At 43.1% G+C, this 20,547-nt stretch overlaps 1 protein-coding gene across 1 annotated transcript in view; it reads left to right on the plus strand.

The window, feature by feature from the left end:
- Positions 1-20,547, plus strand: part of COLEC12 (collectin subfamily member 12) — a 94,905-nt gene that overhangs the window by 8,353 nt on the left and 66,005 nt on the right. The window contains exon 2 of the mRNA XM_058810013.1: positions 3,166-3,216. Coding sequence (XP_058665996.1) covers positions 3,166-3,216 — 51 coding nt within the window. The remainder of the gene's footprint in view (positions 1-3,165; positions 3,217-20,547) is intronic.

The raw sequence follows: 20,547 nt of genomic DNA on the forward strand, positions 1-20,547 counted from the left end.
GTTCCTAGTATTTGACTTCTTACTTGGTGTATATTTTCTTAACCTCTGTAATTCATAACAGATCACATTTTCATAGTTTTCACTAGAAAACCTGTTACCTTTTAAATGAAAACTTAGGTTCTCCTGTATTTTGCTGATTTGAAGATATCAGGAAGCTTTGAGATTTTTGTAGAACTTGTGACAAAATTTTAATATTTCCAGCACTGTAACAGGGAGCTGAGGATCGTTTCTGCTGCCTCCAGTGAGGACAATACTGCCCAACAGACATGGGAGGAACAGGCTGGGTGCAGGGCTTTGCCTTGGGACCTAAATTTATAGGCTTGTTTGTCCACTTCATTTTTAATATTTCAAGCATAGACTTCTTCTGAGGTAGGACTTTCAATCCATCTTAGTCTCTTTTTCCAAAGTGCTGTAATTTCTGAATGTTTAGTCCAAGCTTGCTTTATTAATTTCCTCCATCTTTTTTTCTTCCTTAAACTTGTTACATTACAGTTAATATTTTAAAGTACTGTATTTGCACATAATTTCAGCAAAGTTGCAGTTGTGACTGAAAGAACATTGAGCTTTGTCTGTTAAATAATTTTTAAAGATTTCCCCTAAAATTACATTGACTACCCCTTGCAGGATCAACTCACAGAGATGATGTTTGAGATTTTACTGATCAGGGAGATGAGTCACCATTTGACATAACCATCCTTGCTCATCTCCACATCTTTGTTTCAAATATCACAAGTGCTCTTCAAAATTAGGAGGTGAATAAATAATTATAATGTATCCAAAGCTCAAGGAAAAAGCCCATCCCCAGAAAGAATAACACACAGCATTGCAAATACTGAAAACCACATATATATATATATATTTAAAAGTATATGTGTGTATAGAAATGTATAATATGTACATATATAAACATGTTGCATATACTGAAATGCCCAAAGAAACAAAAATGTAATTAAAGTTGTAAAAGGCAATGCTGTTGGTCTAAGCATGAAAAACAAGAAAACTAGGGAAGGGGCTGTCAGCCTGGGAGGAAGGATGTGGAGATGTGGTGTGGGATGAAGCTGCAGGATTTAAAGATGGCCTGGCTATATAGATCAGCTGTGGATCAGATAAGCCAGGTTACACTCCTGAGAAACAAAGGAGGCAATTGTGTTGCAGCCTGATAGCAGGAGAGGGCAGGAAGCTAAGGTCTCTGGAGCTGTAATCTTATTTTGTGCAGCATTTTATCTTTCGTGCAAGAGGGGAAGATCTTTCCTGAGTAGCTCACTGCTGGGATAAGAAGTTGGTTGCTGACTGTTTATGGTTTATTAGTATTTGTCATGTTTAGCTGTGGGGCCTTGTCTTCAGATAACATTTGGGACAATTGTGAGGGTTTGTTTGGCTTGGTCTTTTAAAGGTTTCTTTCTGTCTTCAAAACCAGGATGTGTTTGTTTTGCCTAAGGAGCATCCACTGGCTCTTCCACTTCTTAAATGCACATCTGAATTGGGGGTCTAGTTAAACATATGGACAGGAGCACTGCTGGCAGTAAGCAAAATGTCTTACCTGGTGAAGAATATGTTTTTAGCTGTTTAATCAATCGTTCTGTCTGAGTAAAGGGTGATGTTCTGCAAAATGATGCATTTCATGGACACTGCTGATGCTTCAGGCAAAGTGTCCTTCAGAGCCTTCTGTGTGTGGCACCTCACAGGTCAGAAGGAAGAACAAGTCAGATTTCCTGCTGGAGACATGCACACAAATAGTTTAGGCTTTGTTGAAGCTGGATGCAGACTGTATCTTTGCCTTTGAATTCATCCCCCCAAGGCTGTGTGCTGTCCCAAGGTAGCTGTGGCACCAGTTAGCTCAATTTCATGATGCAGAGCAGCTCAATCATGTGCAGCAAGTCTGTGGGCAAAAAAGATCTAACTAAACACAGACTTCTCACACCATCACACGTGTTTATCTGCTTTGAGCTTGCTTTTCCTCCACCAGTCATTAAATGTTCCCTCTGGGAAATACAGAGGTGGGAGAAGAACGGCCTGGGCTGGGGCTGGTGACAAGGCAGAGCTTTTGCCTTTCCTGGCTCAGCAGGAAATTGGACTAACAAGGGGTTGTCTTGGTGGAAGGAGGCTGAACACATGAACACAAACATATTCTTTTTTTAATAAATAGTCATGAGTGTATTTCTTTTTTGCTGATGCCAGCCTTTTCCTTTGCTGACGGAAGGAAATGGAGAGAAATTCAGCTTCCGACAAAATAACCTTGTGATTATTAGCATATTACTGCTTGCTTACTGTAAAGATGAGAACAAAGGGCATGATGGAATGATAGAATATCCTGAGGAAGGGACCCTCAAGGATCATCAAATCCAACTCCTGTCCCTGCACAGGCCAGCCCCAAGAATCACACTCTGTGTGTGAATGCATTGTCCTAACACTTCCAGAACTCAGGCAGAAGGGTGCTGTGACCCCTTCCCTGTGGAACCTCCCTACAACTTCCCTTCCCTCAGGTCCCATCATCAGGGTTTGCCCCTCCACTTCCCCTCATGAGGAAGTTGTAGACTGTCGTGAGGTGTTCCTGCAGTCTCCTCTTCTCCAGGCTGAACAAACCAAGTGATCTCAGCTATTCCCCTCTAGACCTTTCACAATCTTCACCATCTTAGTTTTTATTTTTCTCACCTGAGTTTCCCAGTTCTATTTCCCATGTTTTATGGGATCTGACATTTTCAGGCCAAGCTAGTGTGCATGGGAGGTGATGGATGGATGGATGGATGGATGGATGGATGGATGGATGGATGGATGGATGGATGGACAACCATCCCCTCAGACTCCTGTGGCAAGCTTGATCAAGTGGCACACTGGCGACAATTGTGGCTGTCATTGTGATGAGGGACATTTCTGCTCTGGTCTGCTCTTAGGTGGCCAAGCAGGCCTCAGGATGGCTGCCAGGTGATAAATCTGCAGAGTTTGTAATCCAGAGTTCTGCTGGGGATTCTCATTGGAGGAAAGGCTCTGAACTGCCTTCTGCATTTGGAGATAGAGGTGGGATAGGAGTAGCAGAGGGGAAGAGCAGTAGCATGCCTAACAAACCAAGTAAACTTATATTATTTGAACATGCATCTGTAAAACCTTTTTCTCATCTTTTTCTAGTGGTAGTAGTAATAATCTGCTGCTGTGTCTTTCTTTCTCCAGACGACTTTGCAGAGGAGGAGGAGGTGCAGTCCTTCGGCTATAAGAGGTTTGGTAAGTGACCTGACCAAAAGCAGACTTTCAGCTTGCTTAGGGTAAATCAAACACTTGCTATGAAAAACCTTCCTGTTGGCAGCATTGAGATTTACAGGTATAGTCCCATCATCCACATCCAATGTCCTCCCAGAGGAAGGTGTGATGTTTAGACTTGGTTTATTTTCTTGGCAAACATAAGGCTTCCAAAATACTTCTTTCATTAGGAAATTGAAGCCCACACCTGAAGAGAAATGAATGTGCTGGCTGTGAAAAAAAGGGGCCATGCCTCTTACATGTTCTCTGCTGAGCTGGGCATTGCTTCAGCCCCCAGACTGATGCGCAGCAGAGTTTGTAGGTTTTCCCCAGAGTGGTTTCATGGCATCTCCTGTAGACATGGCCCAGTTGTACCAGCAGCTGAGCCATGACACAGGCTGTGCACTCCTCTCAAAGGAAAAGTATATGGTATTAGTGCATTCTGATGTCATAAATTATTAAAATGAGGTTGCTCACTTTCTTTCCTTTTTCCACTTTCCTCTTTTTTTTATGTTTGTTCACCCAAAATGGCCTTCTCCTGTGAGGAGGGTAGTACCACGCATCTGTGCACAGGGGTGAGCAGCCTTCAGGGCCCCTGTTTTCAAGGCTCTTGTGATCTCTTTCTGTTGGGAAAACAGTCTCTGCAGTCAACAGTTTCACCCAGGGCAGGAGAATGCCTGTCCCTCTGGCAAGGGGAAGGTGACATGGTGGCCTCTGAGCTCCCACAGTGCCAGCTCTGTCTTGGCACAGCCAAAGGGGCTCATCATCAAAGCTGCTGGTGCCTTTTCACCTATGAGCCATCAGAATAGTTCACCTCATTTTCTTTTGTCATGGGAAAGTAGCTGCAGCAAGAGTCACTTTCAATGACCCCTGTTGGCAAATGGATAAAAAAGGCAGGCTGAAAATAAAAATGAAAAGTAAGTAAAAAATTCCTTCCATCCCAAAAGGAGCAGGGGGAGGCAGCATAAGGAGATTGGAGTTTGGGAGGTGGGGATCACATTCGCATGACCTTTTCTACCCCCTGAACCACTCCATTGCTCCCTGCTGCTGAGCTTTATTTTGGATAGACCAGCCAACCACAGAGCCAGCATCTGTGGCTTGGGAAGTCCTCCATAAGGCTGCACATAGGGTTTTTTCCTTTCTTATTTGTTGTTTTCCTTTTGTTTGTTTCCATTTGTTGTTGTTGTTCTGCATTAAGCCCTGGAATAGCAAAAAAGCAAAACAAATCTTGAGAAATAGGAAGAAATGCTAACTGTTCATTTCTGTCACCTCCAAATAAGTAAAAAATATTACTATTTATTAACAGCTATAAATATAAGTTCCTTTGGTGTTGTCTTCTACCTGGCTACTCCTGATCAGCACTTTTGCAGTGAACAAGATTTTAGGGAGGTGTGGGCACTTAATTATCCTTACTGTCCCAATAGTAAGTGTGCTGTTGAGACGGGATGGGATTTTTGCCTACTAACTTGCTGTCATTTCTTTCTTTCTCCTGGGTATTGTGATGCTACCAAGGTGAGTTATTTCTCCCCTTAGAAATACAGACCATTTCCAGAAATGCTTGCGCTGTTGTGCCTGGTGGGGCAGCATGGAGGGAGGAGAGGACTTACAGCCTGGAAGTGGTAGGAGGAGATTTCACCACCGGAGGAGGAGTCAGGGTAGCTCCACCCTTAGGAACCAACCCTAAGTGCCTTATACCTCAGGAAAACACCCTTGCTGTGGTCAGGAAGGTATCCCAAATATCTGCAGTACAGAAGAGCCTTGATTAAAGGGGAGATGGGATCATGAAGCATTGACACTGGTGAGAGCTGTGTAATTCAGTAGGGTCTCAATCCAAGGAGCCGCCTTTGTCCATAATATTTTGGAGCCCAGACTTCCTCCTATACCCTCCTCATCTTTCCCAGCACCAGGAGACAGCTCAGGGAGGAGCTAGGCTGGCCTGGTTTCCACACACCCCTGCACCAGCATCCATGGTGTTTGATGCTATGTGCTCATGCTTTTGTGTGCCTTAAAGGGTTTATTTCCTCTTCTTCAGAAAACCTGACTCAGTGAGTTCCCACCTCTACAGTCTCTGCTGCGTTTCCAGGCAGCCTCTGAGCAGCCTCTGGAGAGAGTGGGAGCCTCATACCTTCAGCAGTGCTGGCTGCTTCCTCTCCTGGCACTGGGCTCCTCCAGACTGAAATGGGACCTGCACGACTTTTAAAGACTCCAGACTCAGTGGACAGCTGGGTCAGCATTTCAAGTGAAGCACCAGAGGTTGCTCTTGGGGCCAAAATGCAGCTGAGCTCCTGCCTGACCAGTAGGAAATGTTACTCCTGCTGTCTTGGTGTTCCCTCTTGGCCCTGTGTCCTTTCTGGTAAAAGAAGGCAATAAGGGGGAATCTCAAGGCAAGAACCGAGTTTTATTACACAAACCTTGATAAAAGGTAATTTTGAAAGAAGTGCTGTCTGTCTGCTGGCTGGCACTGTAGAAATGCCAGCCCTGTTGCTGTTACAGCCTGTTGGTGTGGGCAGGGATAAAAACAGCAGTGGGGTTTTTGTTTCAGGAGTCATAGTGCAAGAGCAGTTGTGTTAATATATTATGATTGGAGAACTCCCTGTATGCTCCATGGACATGAGGCATGGTAGGTGGACCATGAGTCAAGTACCTTTGACTCCATCATTTGGAATTGGGAGGTCTTGTTTGGAGCAAAATGTGCTCTGAGGGGCAGAAGGCTAAAGTATAACTGTTTTAAAAAACGTGGCTAGCAGTCAGTCACTGCTGGCAGCTGGGAACATGTGTTGGTCAGCATTTGGCAGGCAAAGCCTTGACCAAGCTCCTTTCCTAGAGTTCAGCTGAGGAGTTTATTATTAGCTGCCTTGTTCCCAGAGCCTGTAGTTTGGTTCAAGGAAGGAAGAGATCAGCAGAAGGAGGGAAGGAGGGAGGCATTCTCCAGCAATTCTCATTTTGGGGAAGAAGTTTTTGAAAAGAGGGTGGAATACGCACTGTCTTGCACCACTTCCCCTTTTTCTGAATCATTCTGTCCTTCCTTCTCAAATAAGTTAATTTGTGAGAATTTGTCAAGCTACTGTATTTTTAGTCAATAGAACATTAACTGGTCATAGTAAGCCAAACATACTAAGCATAACACACTAACATATTAAAGAATAATGAATACAGATGCAGACAACTCCTAGGAAAATACACATCAGATTTTTTTCTCCTTTGAGGTTGGGATAGATTTGCTGCAGGGGGTCAGTAAGAAAAACAGTCTTTCCAGCTCACTGATGCTGTTTACTTCTTTTCAATGAATGCTACAGATGTGCAGGGATGCTGCCAGAAGTCGCTCAGCTGCAATGCCTCCAGATTGCTGCACTGAAAAAGGGAGGAAGTGTGTTTCTTATTCCAGTTACTTCATCTTCAATCCCATTTCTCAGGCTGTCTTAAAGTTATCTGCTCTAGATGGAAGCTAAGCCTCTCCACTGGCTTTCCTCTACCAGATTGCCACCAATATTAACTGGTCAATCAGTGTCACTGGTTTGTACCACCTCATGCAACTCACTTTGGGAAACAATGAATAAGGAAAGGGCAAAACTTCCTTTCCAATATGATACACTTTGGGGATGCTAAATCTCAAGCATGAGAGCTAAGACTAGTTTTGAAATGTCGACAGAAGGATGAGACCTCTTTCTGGCAGGGTTTGACTCTTTCCTCTGAGATTTGGGCTCTGGGCATCTCCCTAGGCAAGGGAATTGAAGGGATCAAATGGACTCCAAGGTAGAAGATCTGATCTTCCTAACTCATGGCATTCTGAGGTAATAGATGTAGAATTTGTTGTGCTTTTTTTTTTTTTTTTTTCCTTTATGGTAATGTTTAAGAACTTAATATCTCTGCTTTAATAAATAGAATATTTGAAGTAGAAATTTCCTGTCAAATTACTGATTGCATAATACGAAGCTACGGTACAATATGGGATTGCTGGAAGCAGAGAAGATGGTCTTTGACCTGTTGCAAAGCACACTGTAGTATTTTAGAAAACAGGCTTCAAATAAATGAGCTGAAAGCCCTGCTGATGAAGAGAAGCTTCCCATGGAATCAGAAGATAGGACCAGTACACTATAGATAAGTTGAAGACTAAATAGCTTGTGCAAGATAATTACCCTTTGCCCTTGACAAACATAGCCAGAATTACAGACTGTGAGCCTGTTCTCCACAGAAACACCCATCTTGGCCACCTCCATGCTCTAGATGGTGAGTCAGGGTACTCCTCACCATGCCCTCTCCTCTTCCCTGCTGAGCTGTCAGGAGGGGACAGGCTCTCATGTCCCCAGGGAGGTCCAGTGCACACCAAGGCACTGATCCTCCCACCTTCCCCACACCCCCTAGGTCAAGAGCTGCCAAGGAAGGAGGGATAAAAATTACTATGGGGCTCTCTCAAGGAAGGCAGGTACTTCTTTAAAGCATATAGGATATGACTGGGTTAGGATACCTCTTCCATGCAGTTACAACCATCTAGCTCCTAAGCATGATTCCAGGTGTAAGAATAAAGTCTAGGAATTTGTGGACCAGGAATGGATGAATCATCCTGCTATGCAGTAATGAAATCTGCCATACTAAAAAAAAGGTGAGGGGGAAAATATGTTTAAAAACATTTTTGTAAAATAGGGGTTTTTTTCCCCTTGATGAGTGGCCTGGGAACAGCTGAACAAGATCCATTTAACTGTTTTCTTGCTGTGCACTTTTTATAGAATTTTGTATGGTAAGAAGTTATTTATTCTTTCTTCACCTTTGATAACATATAACTATGGAGTTTTAGGAGTGTACAACTGACAAAAGCATTGCAAACGGGTTACAGCAAAACTGAAAACTTTAAGATACAAAGCTTTTTCTGAAAAGGATTTTAAAACATACAGAGGAATTTGTGCCTATAAATAACTGCTCAAACATGATCAAAATTCATGGCTCAGAATTTTGTGATAGTTCAAGAAGAGCATTTATTCATTAACACTGAACAGATGGAATAATTTTAGTCCTTGTCTCTGAATAAATCCAGGCCATTGTTCATATCTCTAATAACAAGCACCAAAACAATGTCTGGCATCAGCCTGGTGGTTTGCTATATGCACACAAACCTTAAGCCCCTATGAAAAAAAAAAGTAAATTCTAAGCTTTAGGAATTTGTCGACTTTTCTTTATGGTTTGTAAACGACCAGTGAGGGATTTCAGGTGCCACAACCACATACCTCCCTGGGCATTCTTTCACTTGTGTGCCTGCAGTGTGTAATCATATGGCTTAATAAAAAGTCACAAGGTCACTCACACTCACAAAGGCAGAGGAAAGTCAGGCACTGTTGCTTCCAGTTCACTGATCTGGCCATATTTGACAGATGAGGATTTTGCCTGCGTGTGTCCTGGGGTATGAAATCCCCACTGAATGGCGGTGCCCATGTGGCTGTTCATTTCAGGCCAAGAAATTTCATTTGAAATGACCCTTTTAATTGCCATGGCCAGTAAGGTGGAAGGGGGTCAAGCCTGCCCTCTCATAGGGTGAGCCCTGAGCAGATGAGAGAATCCAGCACCCTCAGGGGTCCTGGTTTGTGCTGGAGCTTCAACCCCAGCATCAGGGGCTGCATGGAGAGGGACCACCTATATACAGTTTCTTTGTCTTTCTTTTCTTTTCCAGTAGATACTCCCAGTACTGCTCCCTGGAGCAGTTGTCAGGGAATTGAAGTCTCAATAAATAAATAAAGAATGCTGACATGTAGAGGAATGTGCTCAGGAACTGTCAAGGTGCCCCTGTGCCACCAGTGTGTGTCCCTCCTCTGTCAGTACCTTCTGCCTTTTGCAGTGTCATGGCACATGTGATAGATGGGATATCCAAACAACAAATCTGAAACCACCTGTCTTCATAAAGATAGAGAATAATTGGTGGACCCTGAGAAATCCATCAGTGTCAGGCAGTAATAGCAAGATCCAAAAAGTTATCGGGTCTATGTGCCCTGTGCTAACTTAGTCAGGGGCTGAAAGAGCCGAGATGTTCAGGTCTGTGGGTTTGGGGCTGCCCCATCCAACCTGTCCTGCTGTGCCTAGCTAAAGGCACTTCTAATCCAAGCCCATAAAGAGGCCTCTTAGCAGTGCTGTGGGGACTAAAGTCATTCCAGCTGTGTGTTGTTATGTAGGCAATCTATTTTCTCTTAGTTACGGGTTTTTCCTATTTAGTACAATTAAAATTCTTGACATGCTTCTTCATATATTGCATTCGCATGCTTGCAGCAATACCTGTTTGATCAATCTCTGTCTTTTACAGGGGTAAATTGAAAGGCAGTGTGGTCACCATGATGTGTGAATTTTGCTCTGTCTTTTTCATTAGAGCTGTAAAATAGGTGTGTGGGCTGAACAGCACGTTGTATTTACGGGAGGAATGAAAAACATTGGCTACACTGTAAGCGACACCTGGGGATTTTGTTTTTATTTCCCTGTAAACTAGCTGGACAAATAATGATGTTTGGTAACATCAGCTTGCTGCCAGAACACCTAGGCTGCATTTTGGGCTGTTCAACTTTGTAGCAAAATTACCTGCGAAATTACTGTCTTGGAAGGAAACTCTGCACTGTGTTTTCATTGCTTGGTACCATTATGTTTCCATGCAGAGGAATATCACAGGAAAACTGGCAGAAATGAAAAATTCAGATATGAAGCCATCACGAGATGGAAGGAGACAATAATGGAAAATACACATTAGTGGACTCTCCCAGTACTGCCGTGGGATTGTAGAATGCACCAGCATTACTCTTGAGCTCCTCTTAAGCTTTATTCCAAATACAAATCTGTATTTGTAGCCAGCTGCTACTACAGCCAGCTGAACTTTAGCTTTCAAGTGCTCACATGTCTGCAGTTGATCTTTGGCTTTTCTGTACCTTCTTCATAATGATTATATCTGAAAGTGACACAGGGACACTGGGCTTCCCATGAGAAAGGGAGTGCTGTATTCCCTTGAGGCTATTTTTTTGGGTGAACCTAACAACACACACAAATTAATCACATACCTGTCATGTGCTGCTTACTTTGATATCCTGGATTCTTTTTATTTCTTAGGAATTTCTTCAACTTGTACTGTAGCTCTGTGCGTGGTTGGTGCTGGGTTTTCCATGCTCCTGTGGGAGCCACAGCAGGGAAGGTGTGAAAATTAAACAGCTTCACCCAGACCTGAATGTGGGACCTGGACCTAGACCCAGACCTAAATATCTCTGCTGTCCTCTACCATCACACTCAGCATCCCCGAGCCTGGCCAGTGTCCTGGCAAGGTAACACTGAATGCAGCTATGTGACATTGCTGCACTTGACAAATTTCTTGATAATTTTCAGAGAGAAAATTTTCTGCCTGAAGATTGACTTCCATATAAAATCTGAATATAGGATTTAGGGTAGGAGTTATGTCATCTACTTTTAGGGATCTGTGGCAACTACCTCTTTGAAGATACCTGTCCTTAAACTAGCAATAGCAAGGAGAGGCCAATGATGCATGAAGGAATTCCATGCTGAGCAAGAGCATCACCATCCTGATAATTTTGAGTTACAACATAGATAATATTGTCAACTCCATACCTCTGTAATATGTCTTATATAAAGGCTGGGAAAAGCCTAAAGAAGCCTGTGAGAGAGAACAATATAAGAGATAGCACAAATGAAGAACAGGGTAAGTGTTTGAGGATGATTTTTCCTGTTTCAGACACTAACAAGGAAACAGTATGCTGCTTTGCTAAGTCAAAACCAATCCAAATTCCACAGTTCTGCACTACAGAATATTAGCCAAAATAAAGCTTGGATTAAAATTTTACCCAGTCTCAATTAGCCTTCTATGGGTAAATCTTAGGTGAAGCAGCCAAGAGCCAAAAAATTTCCATTTCTCCTGTTGCAGCCTGGGTTAAGTGAGTGGGCTGAGACTCTGGAAAGTGGAGAGAGGTTGGGAGAGAGGCGTGAGTGGGAAGGAGTCTTGCTCGGTGCCCGGACAGGAGTTGTGCAGTGGGGGTGTGGAGAGGTTTCTGTCCTGCAGACACTCCAGCTCAGTCAGGAATGCATCTGGAAAATCCACCCACTCAGCCAGAGAGAGAGATTGATGCCTTAAATAAATAAGATGTGAATGTGTTTTTGTGGTTCAGCTTGTGACTCTTGATAGAAGCAGCTGAACTCTCTGTAATACATGGAGTGTGAGACTCAGGGATCCACTTTGCTTCAGCCCGGCTGAGGCTTGTAAGGAGATTTTGTATTTGAAGTTGTGTGCAGACATTCACACCTAGCATAGCAGGACTTTATGTTTTCTCTGGCAGCTGTTTCATAATGCCACAAAGAGGCAGAGCAGAATTGTTTTTCCTTAAGGATATCTGAGCATGAGGGTCTGCTTAACAGGGCTTCACTGCATATTTTTCAAAACCTGAAATTTTAAATATTTAGATTATGCTTATTGATTTGCATTACATAGCATATATCTGTGAGCTTGTTTTTCAAGGTCTTAGTCAGGGAAGATGAAGAATTCCACCAAATTTTATATTTTTAATTAGTCCAGGAATGGACCTGGAAAATTTTACTTACCAGGCTTGTTATGATCAATATACCCTACATTTGCTCATGTTCAATGGCAGAAAAAACCTTCCCTTTTGTGTTTTGTTAGTGGGTGAAGTTATGATTTCAAACCATCTGTGTATGTAGTGACAACCATTGCCTGAAAGATTCCTTACATATATTTCTGCTTTGTCATATGATAGGGGACAGTCTGGTTACAAGAAATAATAATACATAGAGCCAAAAGATATTTTTCTTCCTTCTTCATTTGTTTCTATAAGTTATTTGCTTCAGGTGGAAATCTGATGTATAATTCCCCACAAAACTGGTGATTTAATTTTAAATCTAACCTGTGAGTCTTGAGTTGGGAGTGGGAGAGATCGTGTCTTTAATTAAGACTGCACAGTCTGAAGCCAATTAATCCAGACACACACTGTCCAGGTTTCAGCACAGCAGCTGTGCACAGCTAAACTCATTTGTCCCCAGAAGTTACCACCTGTCCCTTCTTGCATGCGCAGATGTTTATATTTAAACCTGTGTGCTTTGTGTGAATACATCCAAGCTGGATTTGGCTCAGGCTTGTGTAGGGCTACCTAACAGCACAACTTCAGACACAGACCTGTAGGACTAGATTGCATGTAGGTTCCATGTGGAAATTTGTGCTCCAAACATTGTTTCCTGGGTCTGGAAAGCCAAAAATCTGAGAGGTGGCTCTTGTGCTCACTGTATTCCAAGGCTCCATTCATGAGTATTCTGGCTGCCTCAAACAAAGTAACTTGTCTCCTTAAGAAAACAGGCTTCTTCTTGTTTAATGATACTACATGTTAACCTCTTTAGCAAATTTATAAAAATAACCATGTGCAGATTTCCGATTTTTATAATATTTCTTTACTCAAGGCGCCTTGCAGAAAGCAGCAGCATAGCTCAGTTTTAAGGGAAGGCAAATAAACCAATATTGTGTTCTTCTGCTCATTACACAGGAGCCGAAAAAACTTTCCATAATATTGACAGTTTTAATACTAATGTGGGTTTAAATAGTTAATCAAGGGTAGCTAAAATTAGGAGAAAACTTGGGGGACTCAAAGTAATGAGTTTGGTATGTGTGAGGGTCTGAATCAGCTGAAATACTGCAGGAGGAGGAAGAAGACTAAACATGTCTTCATTGTCTTTCTCTTGCCTCATCAAAGACATCTAAAGTAAAGGTCATTTTTCAGAGACCTGTCATTTAACCCTCGGAGACCATCTCTTCTGGTCTCAGATCAGAACCATCCTTTCTGCAAAGGTCCAAAGCAGCGCAAGAAGCCACATCTGTGAAAGATCTCTGTGCTTTGTGTGGTGTTCATCGCTCAAGTTCATCATGCTTCAGAAAACTGCAGGCTCTGTGGAGATGCTGGTTTGTGGTGCCGTGGTCTGCTTTGGCTTTTTAAGAGGTGATAGGAGCAAGGCATATGTGGCTCCTGTCCTTTCCGTGTTTAGCTGAAACTCTGTCCATTATTCCCCCTGCCCATATCAGTTAGGTCTGGAGCGGTCCACCAGAAGGTAGAAAGCTCATTTCAGTACTGAGCCCATAGAGAGGATGCAGGAGGGAAGTTTGGTAGCTGCAGGAAATGCCTGCCCTTGTCAGAGGGTGATTGGCACTCCATAAACCCCATAAACTTCACAGCTGGCTCTTGCTCCAGCAGGCCTTGACTCTGGGCCAGGAGCAGATGAGGCTCAGCGTCACTTTGAGCCCCTTTGCCCCTTTGTGACCACCGTGCGTGCTGACCCACAGGACGGGAGGGTGCTGGCAGGGGCCCACCTCCACAGCAATAGCCACATCTGCTCCTCTGCTGCAGCTCTGACTCCTGAGAAACTCATGCTCTTGGCAAGCTGCTGTGTGAAATACAACGTGGTGAAGCTGTTTTTATTCTCAGTTGTCTTGCAAAAGGTTACTGTGAGTAGTTCTGTGCTTTAATAAAAAGAAATAGAGCTGTGTTCTTCACAACAAGCCCTTTTTATTACAGCTGGTTTGAATAGCAATTGGCCTCTAATCATGTCTCAAATGGAAAGAAGACCCCTTATGAAAGCCTTTCATTTACTACAAAGAATGAACTTTCCCATGCATGAAACCAGATTACCAAAACAAACCCACCAAATAAGTGAAAGAGCTACCAAGAATTTGTATATGTGGGTATTCAAGGTGACTTAGAAGACATTAAGTGTCTTTGTAAGAGGAAGCAGAACAGCTGACTGTGAAATTAAAAAGCATTTTACGTCAAAGGGATACTTAGATCACTGTAGCCTTCTTCATTTTGAGCTTGGCAATTGTGCTGATGTGGTACTATAATAATTTACTTTATTTTTCTCCCTTCTGGGAGGTTTCTAAAACAATATTTTTAAAAGAAAAATAATGTCTAATGTCTTTTCAGTTGTTCTTCTGGGAAGTCTTGTGGTGAGTTAAAAGAAAATACTTGGTGAAGCTGTGAATGGGAGACATTTCCAGGGTGGGAGTGTTTTGAGGTTTGTTTGGGTTTTTGTATTACACTACCCCTATGTGGTTATTTTTTAAATAGTTTTCATAGGCTTTTAATACAGGGGAAACTAAATTGAGAAACTCTTCCTTATTCCACCAGTTTTGGGAGCTTTGCAGGACGATGTGTTATGGGACTATTACACTCTTTGAAGTCCTGATGGAGGGAAGCCATGATACCACCCTAGTCCTGCAGCCTTCTCTCAGGCAAATTCCCAGCAAGGAATTTTTTGGTGGTCACTTATCTCTCCTTTTGCTATCAGATCTGTATATGAAAAGGTTTCATAGCCTCCAGGTGGCCATGTTTCACCTTTCAAAATTGCTGTTTCTAGAACATCAGAGTTCCAAGAGGGAACTGAAGGTAGTGCTGTGGTCATTATGATCTCATGAGAAATTTCTTCTTTTCCCCCAAACACCTTCAGTTTGGAGATTGCAAAGCTTGATTTCCTGTTCCTCTGCTCTGAGCAACACTTCCCCACTTCACATTCACAGGTAGGACTTGTTCCTAAGCATCCTGCCTCAAAGTGAAAAAAACACCACCTGAAATCAGATCAGTACTTGAGAGAATCAGCAATGTGTTTGTATAATTTCCTTTGAGCTTCTTAAAATAAAATACAATCCTGCATAGTTGACTGGTTTTATGAAAGACATCCCCTTTCCAATGGACACATTACATCAACTCAGCCACCAAAACTATGCAGTGTTGGCACAGCTATTTTGGTACTGGAATTACTAAAGCTGCATGAAGTCAGATGGGGTTTTCCTCCTGTCCTGTGCTGGAAGTGCTCTCTGAGAACAAGAGCAGGAGAGCCAGGCTCAAGATGACAGAGGTGCTCTGTGGCTGTGGGGAGGCAAAGCCACACAGAGCTGGCAGGGCTCAGCAGGGAGGGGGTCATCCCAAAACCCTACCAAGGGACTCTGTTGTTGCAGTCTGTTTACCACTGCTCAGCAGGGTTTACCACTGCTCAGCAGGGTTCATATTTCTGTGCCATTCACCAGAGCAGAGATGCCACACAGGCAGGTTTCAGGACAGGGTTAAAACAATCTGCAGTCTGGAAACCAGCAGGGTCCCCAGAGAGGGAGTTAAACCCAGGGAGTCCTGATCTGTTTCCTGCCTTTGTTATGATTTCTGCCATGTAACCCAATCTCGCCCACCAAGCAGCCTGAGTGAGCCCTGCCAGCTGAGTCAGCAGGGCATGGGCTGCTGCTGCTCCCCTCACGTCAGTACAGCCAGTCTCCAAAATCCCTGGCAGGTTTTCAGGTTAATCCTGCCCCAAAATCAATGGATGCTCACCACCTTCACCCCCAAGCATCAAACAGACCACAGAGGAGGCAGGCAGGGTGTAGGCAGTGGTCCCCAGTCAGCTGCCATTGTGTGCCTGTCCAGAAGGGATATCCAGGGCTATGAACCCACCCCACCGCTCTTACATGGGTCCCAACACAGCCCTTTAGGAAAATCCCACAGAAAATGGATATGGCATTTAAGACTCTTGGGTGGGCACTCTTCTTTGATGTTGACCTCCAAAATGTTTAAAAGACTTTATGTTCTTAAAGAAAATAGAGCATTACCTGCACATTTTTAGCCCAGCACAGTGTGGGTAATCTTGCAAATACAAACAGGTGAAATGGGATGTAGTGTAGCGAGGGCAGGGAAGGAGATGGTGCCAGGACCTGGCACTGCTCACAAATCCAGGGAGTTTCACCTCCCACTCCCAGAGAGAGCCAGGCCCTGCGTGGGCAACACTGCCTGCCTGTGAGCAGGGCTGCCCTCCCCCTGAACCCTTTCACTGTTTGCTGTCAAGTCAAACCAGCACCCAGAACTCCTTGCCTTCTCCAGGACTGCCAGCCCAGTGAGGAGGAGCACTGGGAGGAAAGTGCTGGTGCTGCCAGGATAAAGGCTGATCAATTCTTTGGGGACAGGGGTGGGGCAGTGCTGGACAGCACGATCCCAGTCATGCTGTGGGTCCAGGTCTCCTGGCAGAAATGCTGTGTTGTGCCCAGGAGCCCTTGTGTGCAGATGAGGAACATAGAGTGATGCATGGCGAGAAAAAATCTTCTCACTTTGTTTTTTCCTCTTTCTTGCACGACTGGCATGAGCTGGAGATGACATCTGATCCGCTTTTGATCTTTTTCTAGCACGGGCTGCATGTTTTTCAAAGCATTTCACTGCCAGAGCTGACCACTACTGAGAGAGAGAAAAGGCAATCAGCAAACATCCCCATTTAAAACTGCGCTGGTTTTAAAGATTTGCAGATTACTTTGCTTGTTTTTCAGCCAACTCATAAGATGTTGCCAGCAGATTTCCAGTAAATTAGACATTTAAGTCAAAGTGGTTTATTAGAAATATTTGAGCAGTGGCATGGGGAAAGCTTAGGAGAAAGACAGAGCTGGGAGGAGGATGATCTGTAATTTGTCTGCAGCGTTACCTGGTGCAGATGAGATACTCACAGCAGACGGTCATTCTCATCAGATTATGGTTTGTTACAAGGATTTGGGATTATCTCTGCTGATTTCCCAGGCCTTAAAATTCTGGTTATTCATTTTGTAGTACAGTAAGCAAAACATTGTGCATTTTTTCTGGGATTCTTGCTTCAGGCTCTTTTTGAAATTCATGGAAGCTATCTGTAACATAATTTTCTCATAATAATTTTATATGTCTTTTAGAAATCTGAGGAGAGTGGAGAATTTTGTGACTATCTCTCAGGAGTTACATTCTTAGGTCACAGACAATTCTGTTGCAAATAAGTACAGTTCCACTGATTAAAGCAGTGTTGTCCCTGACAGTGTTGAAGTGTGAAATTATTTGGGTAGATTTGTGTCATCCCACTGTTAAAAGACAGGGAGTTAAACAATACTTGTGCAGGCAGCTGAAAGGCCTAAATAAGTATATTGCTTTAAATCACAATGAAATCAATCATTTATTTTCATTGTATTTAGTGAATTAGAACCAGGATCTCAGTGAGCAAGACTAGTTTCCTCTGTAGTTGCTTGCACCATGCAGTTCCTTAACACTTGTCAGAGGAGCATAAGGAAGTTTGTTAACATCAAAGAATTATTGCATCTCACTGTGAAGTTTTTAAAGTTTTGCAGTAGTAAAGTTAGTCCTGCCATGAAGTTTTGCATCAGGTTGGTATGGGATTTATAAAAATAGCATTTTGTTCAGTACTGGGTCTCCTCACTGACTGACAGTTTTAAAAGACTCTTAGTTTCCTTCTACCAAACTTGTACGTTGGTCTTTACTACAGGTTGATTAGAGATGGACATTCTAACGTTTTCATTGCTGTATTCTTAATTTTTTAGTGAACCATAGAGATGTTGAATGGGGTCCTAGATGACTGGGTGATAAAACAGCTAACAGTTAAATTGATTTTATCATAATTTATGTTCTGAAGCCATATCCACCTCCTCCATATATAGAATATATATTATCCCAGTATCTATGTTTCTGGTATTTTCTTATCTTTTAAGGGGGAAAACCTTGTCAGAAGCAGACTGAAAACTCAGAGTCGTGCCACAACTGTCCTGCAGATTTATGCCAAAGGAGAAATAGCAAGGACCAGGAATAAGCAGTATCTTACTTCCTCTGTTTTGTTCAAAAAAGCTTCAATGTTCCTTCAGCTCCCTTGAGGCAGTCCTCTGTCCTCATCTTGATTCTGGAAAAGTGTTTCTTGCTGGTTTTATGTATCTGGCCCACTGGGCCATACACGTGTCCCTGCTCTGTAGATCAGCTGCCTGCCACATCCATGTACTTCACCCCCCCATCCAAGCAGAAGCAGCCTTCTTGCTCTGAGAGGTGGGGTTTCACTCAGGAGATTACTTGGAACAATGCCTAAAACACAGAGACAAAAAAAAAAAAAAAAAAAAAAAAAAGACAGTTGAGCAAAAGAGGAAGGCCAAGCGTTCCTTTTATCACGAAATTCAGTCATGGGTATCACCAGCCTCTGTGGAGGGTGAGCTCATACTCATTCTCCCAATGGCATTTCCACTCCAGGCAGAGGGAGCGACCAGGAGGAGACAGAGCACCTGCTTTGTATCCTGTGCTGGCTGCTGCAGCATCACTGTGGCCTGAACTAATCGTTATGGACAGCAATGAAGAGTAATTGAGGTAGTCTTTCTAGCCCAGTGCTTTCCCTGTAGCTTTTAATAAGGAGAAATTAGAAGGGGAAACAAATGCTGTTGTTCACTAAGCTCTCATGAGTGGTTTCTGATTGTCTCAGGATTCAACAACTCATTAGATGGAGAATTGGCAGTGCCTGGTTTGAGTAACACCAGTTTTCTGCATGTCTGTGTGATGACGTTGTTCACATTCTTGAAACATGTGGAATGTTAATTTTTCTGTTGGTTTCTTTCCTCTGGTATGGGGTTCTTGGGTTATTTTGAGCCTGAGCTTGTTTTTCTCTATTATGTAAGAAGAATATAGGAAGTGTGATGTGCCTTCCTCTAGTGAAACTGCAATTAAAGAAACTATGAAGACAGGACTGGCCAAATAGAATCTTTGTCACAATAAATCACTGGGTTTAGAAAATATAATAATAATAATATGATATGTTAGGGTTTTTTTGGTAATATTTCCTGTGTTTGATGAGACGAGGACAAGTACCAAATAGATTGCAAAAGAGCAGTATGTTTGTAGTGGCAACAGCCCTGGCTGAAACAGCTGCCTCACCTGCAGCCTCTGGGCTGGGCAGTCTTAGCTGGGATCATGTCTGACACACCAAACCTGTGAGCAGTGTCCAGAGCCTGCCAATGAAAAGAGAAAATGTCTAGGGAAATTTTATCTCCCTTATCCCCCATCCCAAAATGTGGATTGCTTTTTTTTCTTCACGTTTGTTTTGGTCCAAATTCACGACCCCAGAGCACAACCTGCAAATGGTTGGTGAGAATGGGGCAAAGAAGATTCGGTGTCAGCTGCTCATCCTGCTGCATGCACAGCAGGATGCCCATTCATCCTCATGCCCACTGCTCTGTGGATGCCCTTGCCACACCATACTAGTGGGAAGACACCTCCATGTTCGTGCATGCCTACCAATTTGGGTCCTCAATAGCCTCTATTCATAGCATGCTACTGAAAGGGTGAATCCTCCACCAAGTTTTTCTTATAAACACCACACATTTTTTACAATCAGGCCATCCGAGCATAACTTGGGGTCAGTGCACTGTGGTAGAGAGTGCTGTAACAAATGGGAAAACTGTGCTTGTAAATGCATAAGCTTTTCAGAGGCAACTGCTGGTAAATTCTTTCAGTTCACCACAGTTTCTCCAAGGAGATTTGCATTTTTCACCTTCTTGTCATCAGGGCTTCACAAATGAAGGCATATAGGCTGATGTCTTCATCAGACACCCATCAGGCAACTCAGGTCTTGTTTTGGAGGGTCTCTATGCTCTCAGACTATCTGTAAACAAAATGCACATATTTATGACATGTTCTAGAGAGAGCAGACAGAATCAGACGTGGGTCTGTTCCTTAGTCTTTGTCAAGGTCCCCCTGGATGGCGTCCCTTCCCTATGATGAGGGACCACCAATGCAGGCATTCCATCATAGAATTCCACCACATCATCAGGCATGATTTGCCCTTGGTGAAGGCATGCTGGTTGTCTCTAATCACCTCCCTCTCTTCCTTATATTTCAATGTAACTTCCAGGATGATCAGTTCTCACCAGGCATGGAGGGGAGGCTGACTGGTTGGTAATCACATCTAGCAGTGAATTAGGAGTTTATTGAAAGACTGGGCAGCAAATATATTTTTTCTGTCTGTTGTCACCATGATTCATGGCCCATCTATTTGTGATATGGAAGTTTCAAAACATGAAATGCTTCTTTCATTTAGATTTCACATGTGGGATTGCATACTGCAAATACAGCTGCATTGCATGAGGCTGAATTTGGTGTTAAATTCCAAGTATATAAGTTTGTTTTTATACGGAAATACCTCTGTTCAGGATTAGCGCAGTGCTGATGTATTGCTCTAATATTAGAGCTTGTCAAAAACTTTTGACTCTTTTGTCCCAGAAAAAAGTGCTGGCATTTCATTTTTTTTGTTTTCTTGCTCTGAATAAAGGCACCATATGATTCCCACCCACCTTACCCCCCCCCAACAAGGGACAGTTGCAGAAAGGATCATCTTGGAAAAGCTTATACAGCTTTATTTTGAGGTCTTCAGCTGAAGAACAGCTTCAGAATTCCTGAGCAACTGAGTTATTCTACTTTATTCTTGTGTGATTTTAAATTTTGTTCTTTTGTTTTATGGGAAAAATAGATCAGATAAATTAGT

Source organism: Ammospiza caudacuta, chromosome 1 (genome assembly GCF_027887145.1).
Source record: "Ammospiza caudacuta isolate bAmmCau1 chromosome 1, bAmmCau1.pri, whole genome shotgun sequence".
Classification (NCBI taxonomy): domain Eukaryota; kingdom Metazoa; phylum Chordata; class Aves; order Passeriformes; family Passerellidae; genus Ammospiza; species Ammospiza caudacuta.